The sequence below is a fragment of the Myotis nattereri genome (assembly GCF_964212035.1).
Source record: "Myotis nattereri genome assembly, chromosome: X".
Classification (NCBI taxonomy): domain Eukaryota; kingdom Metazoa; phylum Chordata; class Mammalia; order Chiroptera; family Vespertilionidae; genus Myotis; species Myotis nattereri.
The window spans coordinates 16,419,036-16,432,692 of record NC_138078.1 but is presented as its reverse complement, the minus strand read 5'-3'; the positions used below and the strand labels follow the sequence as shown (position 1 = coordinate 16,432,692).

Genomic DNA, 13,657 nt, shown 5'->3' with positions numbered 1-13,657 from the left:
TGTCAATTTTACTCTTGCTTTCTGAGTCATCCCAGAGCAGTCTCTACCTTAAAAAGACCTCGAATGCCGAAACCGGTTTGGCTCAGTGGATAGAGCGTCGGCCTGCAGACTGAAAGGTCCCAGGTTCGATTCCGGTCAAGGGCATGTACCTGGGTTGCGGGCACATCCCCAGGAGATGTGCAGAAGGCAGCTGATCGATGTTTCTCTCTCATCGATGTTTCTCTCTCATCGATGTTTCTCTCTCTCTCCCCCTTCCTCTCTGTAAAAAATCAATAAAATATTTTTAAAAAAAGATTTAGAATTCAAGATTAAAAAAAAAGACCTCGAATGAATATAATTAACCAGTTAACTGCCACACGTCCAAAATGGAAACCATCCCCACACACCACGGTATTTTGAATTTAATTTAAAAAATCCGCCACTTGCGTCTATAGACACTTATGGTGTACAAAGGGTTAATACAGTGTGGTGGTGGCACAAGAATACATAGAACCACAGAAACAGAAAACAGAGTGTACAAAAAGACTCAATTACTTATGGAAATTAGCATATAATAAAGGTGGCATCTCATATCCCTGGGGACAATATGAATTTTTTAATAAGTAATGCTGGTTACCCATTTGTAAAGAAAGTAACCAGCCCAGCCTGCATGGGCTCAGTGTTGAGCATCAACTTATGAACCTGGAGCTCATGGTTCCATTTCCGATCAGGGCATATGCCTGGGTTCAGGCTCGATCCCCAGTGTGGGCCCTGCAGAAGGCAACCAATCAATGATATGCTCATTATCACTGATGTTTCTATCTCTCTATACCTCTCCCTTCCTCTCTGAAATCAATAAAAATATTTTTTAAAAAGAAAGTAACCAGTTCCAAATACATTACAGATCAGATCAAAATTTTAAAAATGAAATTATAGAAGTGCTTTAATAAAAAAGGTAAATTCCCTTGTAACCAGGTTTTGGGGAAAGTCTAACTATGATTCAAAATCCATTTGCAAAAAAAAAAAATAATAATAAATTCAATTACACCAGAAACAAGTTTATAGACAAAACAGAAGAAAATTTTTACAATGTTTCACAGATAAAGGACCAATTTCCCTAATATTAAAAAAACAAACCCCAATAGGAATGTGGGTAATAAACACAAACATATGGTTCACATAAAAGTACAGGCAGAGCTCATTTTACCGTGCTTGACCTACTGTGCTTCATAGATGTTGCAGTATTTACAAATTAAAGGCAAGACCCTCCACCAGCAAAAAGATTATGCCTTGCTTTATTGCAATATTTGCTTTACTGCAGTGAACTGGAACAGAACCCACAATACCCCTGAGGTATGCCTGTCTATATAAACAGCTATAAGTTTTATGAAAAAATGCTCAACTACATGTGTAAAAGAAATGCAAGTGAAAACCACGAAATATCATTTCTCACATATCAGAGTGGCAAAAATGCAAAAGCTTGACAACAAACTCTGTTGGCGAGGCCATGGGGGTCTAAACAGACACTCATACATTGTTAATGGGAGTGTAAGATGGGACAACTCCTATGGTGAAGAATTTAGCAATCTATATATATAAAAGTCCAAGCAACTGGATGACCAGCCAACCAGCCGATAACTATGACACGCACTGACCACCTGGCTTGTGGGGATCAGGCCAAAACCAGCTCTCCGACATCTCCTGAGGGGTCCCGGATTGCGAGAAGGTGCAGGCCAGGCTGAGGGACCCTACCGATGCACGAACCCTCATTTCAGGGAGATGAAAAAGCACATGGGGATTGTTTCATTTCATTCTCTTCATCACGGACTCACAAAAACTAGGAATACACAATTAGCTATACTGCTACCAAATGGTACCAGTGTGTAGAGTTACATAGTTTGTCAGAAACCAGGAAGATAGTCTAATTTAAGCCATGAATGAGTAAATAAATAATGTCACACATGAGAAGAAAATACACGTTCTTATTTTCTATAAAAGGGAAGAGAGGAAGAATAATCAGATACTATTAAAAGTAGTTACCTGTGGAGATGGGTAGAGACAAGTAGAAAGCATAGGAATTAGAGTAAGATCTTACCTTATTATCTTGATACAATTATGATTTTTAAATCACAAAAATGTTTTACAATATGTTTATGATTAAAATGAAAACAAAAGGATTTTTTAAAACCTAAATTTAAATACAAACAAAATAAACCTATATAGTAAACTGATGATATAGCACACAAAAATTACTTCATGCACCTTTTGAACACAACATTCTGACTATACAACTTTAATAGGATATATGCCAAGAATAAAACTTCAAAGAAATTACAAACTTCATTTAGAAAGATTGTTGGTAGAGATATTATAGGTTTAGTGATTCTAAAATGTCCAATATTATTTTGTGTAATTTTAGAAGACAAGGGTTTTCATTGGTCGTTAAGGTACATACAAATAGAGAATTGAGGAAGATGAAGAACACTGTAGGTTCGGGTTTCAATCTAATGTATCAGTATGGACTCACGACATACATAGACATCAAATCTAGTTCTGTTCACTGAAAAGACCTAGAAACTATATGCTCCAGCAGCAATGAGTACATCCATCCCCTAGATCTGAAAACCATTCTCCACTGAAAGGAATGATTCTTGGGGGAAATGGCTAATTCCAGGTCTGAGACAGGAATAATACAAGGAGAACCTGGAACATCTTGTTTGCCAGAAAGCAAGGAAATGTTCAAAGACTGATGGAGCCATGTCAAAAAGACTCAGGAGCCAGCTCAAAGGGGATCCCACTGCCAAATTTGGGATAATTTGAACATCAAAACACATGATGATAATGGATATTGAACTGTAACAGTAGTTTATTCAAATCCATAAGTTTGAAGTGATCATTTTAAAAAGGGTCCTGGCCGAGTAGTTCAGTAGATCAGAGCATCATCCTGATATGCCAAAGTTGCAGGTTTGATCCCTGGTTAGGGCACATACAAGAATCAACCAATGAATGAATAATTAAGTGGAACAACAAATCGATGTCTCTCTCTCTCTCTCTCTCTCTCTCTCTCTCTCTCTCTCTCTCTCTCTCAAATGAGTACATTTAAGATTTTTTTAAATAACTAAACTAGCCTGGCCAGTGTGGCTCAGTGTTTGAGTGTCAACCTATGAACCTGGAAGTCACGGTTCCACTTCCGGTCAGGGCACATGCCCGAGTTGCAGGCTCAATCCCTAGTGTGGGGTGTGCAGGAGGCAGCTGATCAATGATTATCATCATTGATGTTTCTTTCTCTCTGTCCCTCTTCCTTCCTCTCTGAAATCAATAAAAATATATTTTAAAAATAAAAAGAGAACTAATAAAAAGGAGAGAAAGGATCATCAACAGATGCTGAAATCACTGGGTGAAAACTGGTGGAGAGGCCTGACCGGTTTGGCTCAGTGGATAGAGCCTCGGCCTGCAGACTGAAAGGTCCCAGGTTCAATTCCGGTCAAAGGCATGTACCTTGGTTGCGGGCACATCCCCAGCAGGGAGTGTGCAGGAGGCAGCTGATTGATGTTTCTCTCTCATCGATGTTTCTAACTCTCTATCCCTCTCCCTTCCTCTCTGTAAAAAATCAATAAAATATATTTTTTTTTAAAAAAAAAAGAAAGTTGGTGGAGAAAAGGGATATATATGCACATGGTCTCATCTTATCACCCCACATTTGCACCAACCACAATGGTAGAAAGGTAACTTTAAAAAGGAAGAGATCTGACGAACATCATCTTACCCAGAGATCAACTTAGCATCACCAATAAAGGGACAAACTGACACTATGTGCCCTGATATGGTTGATGGGAAGGACACAACTTCATCTCTATTGTATTTTTGCCAAAATATGTCATCTGACTCTAAGCACAAAGAAGCAATCATGCAAATCCCAGACTGTGGGATATTCAACAAAACCACCAGCCTGGTCCTTTTAAAAATGTCATAAAAGACCAAAAACAAAAACAAAAAAAGCCAATGGGAAGAGGAGAGGGATGGTGCTGTTCTCTAAAATAAAACTAAAGAGACATGAAAGCTAAAGTGGACTCTGCATTTTTAGAAATAGCTATGTAAGACATTACCAGGTTAACTGGGAAAATCTTACTATGAACGATATATAAGATAGTATTATGAGAATGGCAAATAGACAAACGTCCATGTTCTTAGAAGGTAAATGCTGAAGCATGTACAGGTGAACTGTCATGGACAACTTACTTTCAGTAAATTCACCAAAAATGAAGTCACTGTATGTGGTTGTGGGAACAGTGAAGAGGGAGAAAGGGAATGCGTGTTGCAAAATGTTAATCTACAAATTAGGATCCAGACTTTCTGAAAAGGGCAAGACAGCACAGAATTTAGACTTTGAGGCCACGTAAGTATCTCTTGTGCTGTTGTATATTCTTCTTGGCATCTTTCTTTTTTAAAACAACAACATTCTTTAGAAATGTAAAAAGTATTAGCCCAAAGGCTATACAGTGACAGGAATGATTTCCTCCTGGGTTAATGAAAATGGGAAACTGGTGATGGCTACACAACTCTGTGAGTATATTAAACACCACATGCGTTTAAATGTATGTATACTTTAAATAGGTTAAATGCGCCCTAGCTGGTTTGGCTCAGTGGATAGAGCATCAGACTGTGGACTGAGGGATTCCAGGTTTGATTCCAGTCAAGGGCACATGCCCAGGTTGCAGGCTCGATCCCCAGTTGGGGGTGTGCAGGAGGCAGCCAATCAATGATTCTCTCTCATCATTGATGTTTCTATCTCTCTCTCCCTCTTCCTTCTTCTCTGAAATCAATAAAAATAAAATTTAAAAAATAAATAAATAAATAGGTGAATTGCATGGCATGTGAATTATATCTCAATAAAGCTGTTTAAAAATAAACCGCTGTGAGTGGGCCATAGTTTGCTGATAAAGAACTAAACCAGGAAATAAGAGAATTTGAGAATTTTCCCTTCTCATCTGACAGGAACTAAATCAGGCTTGTTTACCAAAAAAAAAAAAAAAAAAAAAAAAATGTTTGCCAGTGATTGTTCAGCTAACACAGTCTGACACATCCATTCATTATCATTTTAAATTTCAACTAAACAAAGCAAATAGATTAAGTTCTAAACCTTGTTGAAGTACTACACTATTATCAAAGAGCTAAAATTCCAATTAAAAGGCATCACTTATCTAAGTCAGCAAGTCTAAAATGACTACAAGACTGAAAATTCCTGCTCTAGCTATTTGGCTCAGTGGATAGAGCATCGGCCCGAGGACTGAAGGGTTTCGGGTTCAATTCCGGTCAAGAGCACATACCTCGGTTGCAGGCTCAATCCCTGGCCCTGGTCAGGGCTCATGTAGGAGGGAACCAACAATGTTTCTCTCTCTCTATCTCTCCCCCTCCCTTCCACTCTATCTAAAAATAAATGGAGCCAAAACCGGTTTGGCTCAGTGGATAGAGCATCGGCCTGCGGACTGAAGGGTCCCAGGTTCGATTCCGGTCAAGGGCATGTACCTTGGTTGCGGGCACATCCCCAGTGGGAGATGTGCAGGAGGCAGCTGATCGATGTTTCTCTCTCATCGATGTTTCTAACTCTCTATCTCTCTCCTTTCCTCTCTGTAAAAACTCAATAAAAATTTATTTTTTAAAAAAAATAAATAAATAAAAATAAAAATAAAAATAAATGGAAAAATAACCTCAGGTGAGGATAAAAAAAAAAAAAAAAAAAAAAGACTGAACATTCCAAAATAAGTGAAAGACCAAACTCTTTGGACAATAGAGACATGAAACTTCATTTCCTGGTATTTTTGCTTTTTATATTTCATTTTCTACACCACTATGCTCCTCTCAATAACATACATTTCCTATACCTAAAAACAATTGTGATAGGTACTCTTCCCTTAAAGCAGTGGTTCTCAACCTTCCTAATGCACTACCCTTTAATACAGTTCCTCATGTTGTGGTGACCCCCAACCATAAAATTATTTTCGTTGCTACTGCATAACTGTAATTTTGCTACTGTTATGAATCGTAATGTAAATATCTGATATGCAGGATGTATTTTCATTGTTGATGTCATCACACCGGGTACTCGTATGTGGGCGTATCTGCATGTGGGCAGACCTGCCCGGAGATGGATAGAGGAGCGGTGTCTCGGTTCCTAAGACCATTGAAAATATGTGTTTTCCAATGGTCTTAGGCGACCTCCTGTGAAAGGGTCGTTCGACCCCCAAAGGGGTCTCGACCCACAGGTTGAGAACTGCTGCCTTAAAGGAAACAGTATCAAAGTACCAAGTCATCTCAAATTTTAAACAGTTCTTTAAATCTCAACATGGTACCCTCTGGAAAACAAAATGTAGGTACCTATTTCTTGAGAATCAAGGGCATCATCTTCAAGGTCATCATCAAAAATCTCTCGGCCATCCTCCACATAGCCAACACCGTCTGCAGGAACAAAATGTAACATTGGGATCAAGTTTCTAAAACTGGCCAATATTTTAGCCAGGAGCACACCAAAAAATATATAACCTTTAGCCCCACTCAGATGTTCTCCTATCCTGTGCCATTTTTAAGTGCAGCAGAATCCTGTTTAAATAGGTGTCAGACAAAACAGCATCCACACAAGTTTTCTGAATTAAAACCAAAGGCTACCTACTATACAGACATCCCTCATTTTACTCTGCTTCACATTACTGTGCCTCACCAATGTTGTGTTTCTTTACAAGTTGAAGGCAAGACCCTTCACCAGCAAAAAGATTACAACTTGCTTTATTGCAATACTCACTTTATTGCTGTAGTCTGGAACCAGACCCACAATCTCTCTGATGTATGACTGTACCTACCTAGGTCAGCTGGGGAAATGATTTGGCCCACAGGATCAAAGTCTACTACAGACTATACTTTACAGTAGTTTTACTCTACCAGAAGAATCCTAGCCTATATAATAAAAGGCTAATATTCAAATCAACCAAACAGAGGAACAACCAGTAGCTATGACGTGCACTAACCACCAGGGGGCAGACACTCAACGCAGGAGTTTCCCCCTGGTGGTCAGTGCGCTCCCACAAGGGAAGCGCTGCTCAGCCAGAAGCCAGGCTCATGGCTAGCGAGTGCAGCGGTGGTGGCAGGAGCCTCTCCTGCCTCCATGGCAGTGCTAAGGATGTCCAACTACCAGCTTAGGCCTGCAGAGAGCGGGCCTAATCCCTCAGTTGGACATCCCCCAAGGGCTCCCAGACTGCGAGAGGGTGCAGGCCATGCTGAGGGACCATATCCCCCCTAGTGCACGAATTTCGTGCACTGGGTCTCCAGTAAAACATAAAAGAATGAAGATCACAAGCCCAGAAAAGCACCTCATTCTATGAGGGAAACTGGCAATAGAGCTGAGTCCAATTACAGAGGTAGAAACATAAATAGTCACAGGTGCAGTCTACACTGTGTAGTTTATCTGAGGAGTCATTGTGATCAACATTCACACGCCAGAAGTCACACCATACCAGCAGGAACCTCAAACTTTCCACAAGGGGTGTAAGAACACATGGACCACCCTTTGCATGGTGCTTTCCACTGCCCATGGCAGTCCTCATGCACACAGTAATGTAATCTTCACAGCCATTCTGTGAGCTAGGTAGTTTTCTTATCCCTGCCTTACATGGGGATACCGCACAAGTACATGGCTCCTCCTAGTTTCTACACAGCCATTTCCTGGAGGATTTATACTACATCCTGAGAAATGTGCCTAGATTCTCCAAAATGCCCCTAAATAAATGTTCTATTGTTTTGCTTCCATGCCCTCAAACACTGTATTTGAGGAAAATCCAAACCAAAGGTATGATCTTAACAGTCTTGCATCTACCCATGCAAAGCAGTATGAAATGCAATTAAGACAGTGCCTGGCAGGCAATTTCTTCCCACATACCATCATCCACAATCCAGTCATCATCCTGGCGTGCCTGAACCAGCTTCGAATACTGTTCTTCATCAACTTCTTCATAAACACTTGTGAAGTCCTCAACCTGCCATCACACAGTTTGAGAAAGCTTCAAATGGAGTGAAAGTGTTAAACAATTCTGATGAAAAAAAATTGTCAAATTTGAAATTGGAATGGCAGCCTGAAGGAGTAGCTGCAACCAAATCATGAGTTCTGACATTCAACACCACTGCAGGGTTTTCCTTAAATAGACATCAATTAGCTTAGTATTCCTTTTAGGTGGGTGTTAACATAAGATATTAAATGATTCCATTAGCATAATACACTTGTCACACCATCAATTACTCATCTACTTCATAAAAAACAAACTGAATTATAGCCAATTCTTCGTTAGCTGCTTTGGGGATTATTCACTTATAATTTCTAGATTGGTTTCTCCTATACTTAGCAAACCTGTAAGGTATCTCACCTCCCTCTCCACTAGCTTATGTTGCCCTGCGCATAGATGATAATTTTAATAACTATTCATCCAACCAAATATAATTCAAAAGGAAAAACCTCGACCCTCAGCCCCTCCAAAAGGTAGCAAAACACACTATATTCCACAGATACACTAGATATGGGTTTCAAGTGATTTCTGTTTGAATTACCACTGATCCCCCACCTTTCTCAGGTCTTACAACTGCAAAGACACAAACACTGAGCTACTGGAAGCAATCTAAGGTCCATCAATAGACAAATGGATAAAGAGGTGGTCTATGTATATAATGGAATATTACCCAGACATAAAAATGGATGAAATCTTATCTTTTGGGACAACATGGATAGACCCTGCAGGCATTATGTTAACTGAAATAAGTTAGAAAGAGAAAGACAAGTATCATATGATTTTACTTATATGTGGAATCTAAAAAACAAAACAAAACCAGACTCATAGATACAGAAAACAGACTGATGGTTGCCGGTGGGGAGGGTGGACAAAATGAGTGAAGTGAACCAAGAGGTACAAACTTCCAGATATTAAAAAAATAAGTCATGGGGATATAGTGTATAGGATGGGGAATATAAACAATATTAAATCAACTTTGTAAGGTGACAAAATTCAAACAGGGAATCTTTCAAAAACCATTTCAAGTGTAACTGCAGAATATAGTGTTTTGCTAAATTTTAGAGGGAGATGGATGGAAATTTCCCTTTTGAATTATATTTGGTTGAACAGTTATTAGACTGATTGTGGTGATCATTTTGTAAAGTCTATAAAGCCAAATCACCATGCTGTACACCTGAAACTTATATAGTATTGTTTAACAATTATACTTCAATTTTAAAAAAAAAACCGCTGGGCTACTTGGAGGGCAAGTCCAGAGAGTGGCAAGTCCTCCAATCATACAGGCTGTCCAACTGCCAGAGCACTAGAACACCATGAACCATTGGCATGAATAGAGCAGACCACCTCAGCCCAGCTAAAGCAACAAATGGAGCAGATGCACACCACTGCTGCAGCTGCCGTGGTGACAGGCCATCGACTTCCCAGGTGAGAATCTGGTGGGCTGGTTAGCAAGAACTTGGATGCCTCTTTAAAAATTTCCCCCTTCTCGCCCTGGCCAGTGTTGCTCAGGGTTAGAGCGTCAACTTGTGCACCTAAGAGTCTCGGGTTCAATTCCCAGTCAAGGGCACATCCCTGGTGTTAGGTTCAATCCCTGACCCAGTCGGGGTTCATACAGGAGGCAACCAATCGATGACTCTCTCTCTCACACATTGATGTCTATGTCTCTATCTGTCTCTGTCACTCTTTCTTCCTTTCTTCCTTCCTCCCTCCCTCTCTCTCCCTCCCTCCCTCCCTCCCTCCCACTGTCTCTGAAAAGTAATGGGGGGAAAAATTCTCAAGTGAGGATTAACAACAACAAAAAAATTTGCCCCTTCTCTTGACAGTTGTGTCTTATCAAGTGGGGGGTGGGTGGAGGAAATAGCTAACTCCAAAGACCGTAAGAAAAAAACACTTGCACACCAAGCTTTGCAAGCACAATGGGCAGAATGACTGGATCTCTGCCATAGCTACAAGGCTTATAATAACTACAGGACTAAGCTTAGTTTCACCTCCTGTTTAATCTATTCTATAGGGATCACTGGCAAATATTTGGCCTTCTACCATTTGATAACAGAAACTACCTGCCCTAGCAAATTAAGTTTTTGACAACCCAACCACAACTAGTCCAATTAATATTTCTATACTGACCAATTTTTTTTATGGGGGGTGGGGGGCAGGTAATTTTTGTTGGTTGACGTCTATGGGGCATACTTTTTCTCTTATTTAATCAACTCACTTATTCAAAAAGATACCAGAAAACTTCTCTTAAAAATCATTTTGAGTAACAAGTCATTTTGACTTCATCTCTAAAATCATTGCTACTGCTCAGCATGAACTCTTAGAGATATGCAATTAACATCAGTGATTAAAGAGAAATCAAGCACATTGTGTAAACATCTGAAATGGCCCAGAGAACTCCTTTATAGAAGTACCTATAGACTCTATAGTATAGAGGGAAAGTGGGTTGGAGGGGCAAGGTGGAGATGGGCAAAGAGGGGGGAATAGGGACAGAAAGAGACTTTGCTTAGGGCAGTAGGTGTATGACACAATGTACAGATGATGTTTTGTTGAGTTGTATACTTGAAACCTGTATGGTTTTGCAAACCAATGTCACCCCAATAAATTCAATAAAAAAATGCTTTATTCCTGTTTTACTATAATCCTTTTAGTAGCCCTTTATAGTCTGGTTGACTCACTTAACTTGAATGAATGAAGGCAAATGACAAAAATCCCCTTCTGCTTGCTTAATTGTCCAATACAGTATAGGCCAGGGGTGGGCAAACTTTTTGACTCGAGGGCCACAATGGGTTCTTAAACTGGAGCGGAGGGCAGGAACAAAAGCATGGATGGAGTGTTTGTGTGAACTAATATAAATTCAAAGTAAACATCATTACATAAAAGGGTATGGTCTTTTTTTTTTTTAGTTTTATTCATTTCAAATGGGCCGGATCCAGCCCACGGGCCGTAGTTTGCCCACGGCTGGTATAGGCCATGGTTAAACATGCATATTATGAAGCCTGAGTTCAAATCAAGGCTCTGCTGCTGTGACCTCAGATCTATCAGGTGCAAAATGCTCTTAATTATAGCATCTAACTTTATATGGTTGGTGGAAGAATTAAATAAATGACCATATTTGTAAAAGCACTTAAAATAGTGTTAACGAAAAAGTGCATTAATTGCTGTTATTTTCTAGTATTAATTAATCACTTTCAGGCCCCAAGGCAGTTAAGATGCTCAAGGAACATGTTGAAGGTGAAGCTAGACAATGCTGTGCAGATGGTAGCTAGTCTGTTTCTACCTACAGGACATAAACAGTGGGTACAAGAAAACAGCCAAAATGGCAGGACATTCCATCTTACATCAGGGCACAGCAGAAATAAGATCCAAGTCACCACTGCCACTCCCCTTGCAAATGAAATTAGGAAAAACAATTCTCTCAAAGTGCTTAGCTAAACTGCTCAGTACCTTAGGAGTAAAGTAAAAGCATCTCTATGCCCGCCCCCCTCACAACAAAGCCATGGGATTTATCAGAGATGCAATATACTTAATAAGGAAATATATATAACTACTTTCATTTCAGAATTGTGAAAGCATCTGTAAGGTGCCTTACAGGAACTTTAAGGGTCAAGTGGCTATGAATTGGATGAAGCACAAAGGAAAAAACAACAGAAAAATGGTTACTTACTTCATATTTATACTTCTCACCAGCTTTAGCCTTTTTCAGTCTTTCTAGAGCTTCCTGGCGCCCTTTCTTTGATTTCTTTTCTCGCCGGGATCGAGAAGCTACAAAGCTCCCTGTATCTGACACAGCTGTAAAAAAAAAAAAAAGCCAAATTTACATGAAATGTTACAAAATTGTCAGCCATCTTGCCTCAAAAGCAGAGGAATCCGGGATTGAACCTAACTTCTAGCCAACAGTGATACACAATTTCAATATTATACAAATGAATACTTTTTATAATGTAAATACAGTAAACCGTTGATTTTTCGGACCTCGATTTAATGGACTTCAGATTTAGTGGACAAAATTTCTGGTCTGTATGTCATATGTGAAAATTAACACCTTGTTAATATTAAAATGCTTTTAACTAAGATTTGCTTATAATTAAACTAACAGTTTATTTTCTTGTTATTAATTCAGTTATTTTTTTTTTAAATATATTTTATTGATTCCTTACAGAGAGGAAGGGAGAGAGATAGAGAGTTAGAAATATCGATGAGAGAGAAACATCGATTAGCTGCCTCCTGCACATCTCCTACTGGGGATGTGCCCGCAACCCAGGTACATGCCCCCCGACCGGAATCGAACCCGGGACCCTTCAGTCCGCAGGCCGATGCTCCATCCACTGAGCCAAACCGGCTTCGGCAATTCAGTTATTTTTAACAAATTTTAGCAAATAGGCCATATGTTGGAAAAAACACTAGTAATTTCGCTGACATAAATATTACATATCTACAATTATAGTCTACATATTTATATCCAAGAGTCACCGCTTGTAAAAAATGTTCTGCAAATGATTAGCACATGATCACACCGCATCTCCCAAGGTAACTGGTTCTGCTGTTTCATGGCATGACTTTCTGCAGCAGTTTTAGTGCAGGCTGGCAGATGTTCCCACATGTGCTAAGCCATGCTCACCCATGTGCGTGTTTACTCGCAGTGACTGGTGAATGCACACATTTACTAGACCTGTTCAGGATAAATTTAAAATTACAGTAATCCATATAGAAAACTTGTCTGTGAAATTAAATTTTTCATACATACTTAATTTTAATTACAAACGTTGTCTACATAAGTAACAACAGATAAGCTAATTAACTTGTCAATTTTTTAACATACACATTTGGAAAACCTACTTGATTATATAACAGACTTTCAGCTTTAATGGACACCCCCCCTTGCCTAATTTAGTCCATTATATCAAGGTTTTACTGTAATTCACAAAGTTCATAGCTGAGCCTGTAGCTCCTGTGACTCAGAGATTTTTCTCTGAGATACAGTTGAAACAACTAAAACAGCTATTATTTTTTTCTTTAAAAGGAGAAAAATTCAAATTCAACTGATATCTCTTATAGACACTAGAGAAGAGAGATCAGCTAGCCCATAACCTTTCCATTACAAATGAGGGGCCTAGGAGAGTTATAAAAGGGCTGTGTTCCATTAATCAACATTTGGCATGATTTAAGGAGCACCTGCTCTTTGCAAAGTACTAGGTGCTCTGAGAGACACAAAGATCAAAAAGATATGGTCCCCATACTCAGAGAACTTAAAATCTAAAATGGGAGATAAATAGCAACTAACTCTAAAACAATCTTTAGAAGTCATGCATGCCATAACAGGTTCAGACAAAGTATCTGGAATTTCAAAGGAGGGATAAATTGGGGTTGGGAGAATTTAACAAAGATGACTCTGAAAAGATTCTTGATTTCGTCACCGATTTCCAGGCCTCACTTAGTTGGTTAGGGCATTATAAGATGATGATGAAAAATTATAAAGGTTAAAATGTTTTGTCAAAAATTACTGAAATACCAGAGGGCTTCAGTGTTCATTCATTCAACTTTTGAATTATTCATGCTTTTGGTCATTATAAACTGACGACCTCACACACATAGTGAAAAGATTTCATTCACATAATTAAGACTTTCATATA

General features: G+C 39.2%; 1 protein-coding gene across 1 annotated transcript in view; it reads right to left on the bottom strand.

Annotated features, from left to right (window-relative positions):
- Positions 1-13,657, bottom strand: part of POLA1 (DNA polymerase alpha 1, catalytic subunit) — a 321,815-nt gene that overhangs the window by 303,297 nt on the left and 4,861 nt on the right. The window contains exons 2-4 of the mRNA XM_081115420.1: positions 11,692-11,816; positions 7,907-8,003; positions 6,355-6,435 (exon numbers count right to left, since the gene is read on the bottom strand). Coding sequence (XP_080971546.1) covers positions 6,355-6,435; positions 7,907-8,003; positions 11,692-11,816 — 303 coding nt within the window. The remainder of the gene's footprint in view (positions 1-6,354; positions 6,436-7,906; positions 8,004-11,691; positions 11,817-13,657) is intronic.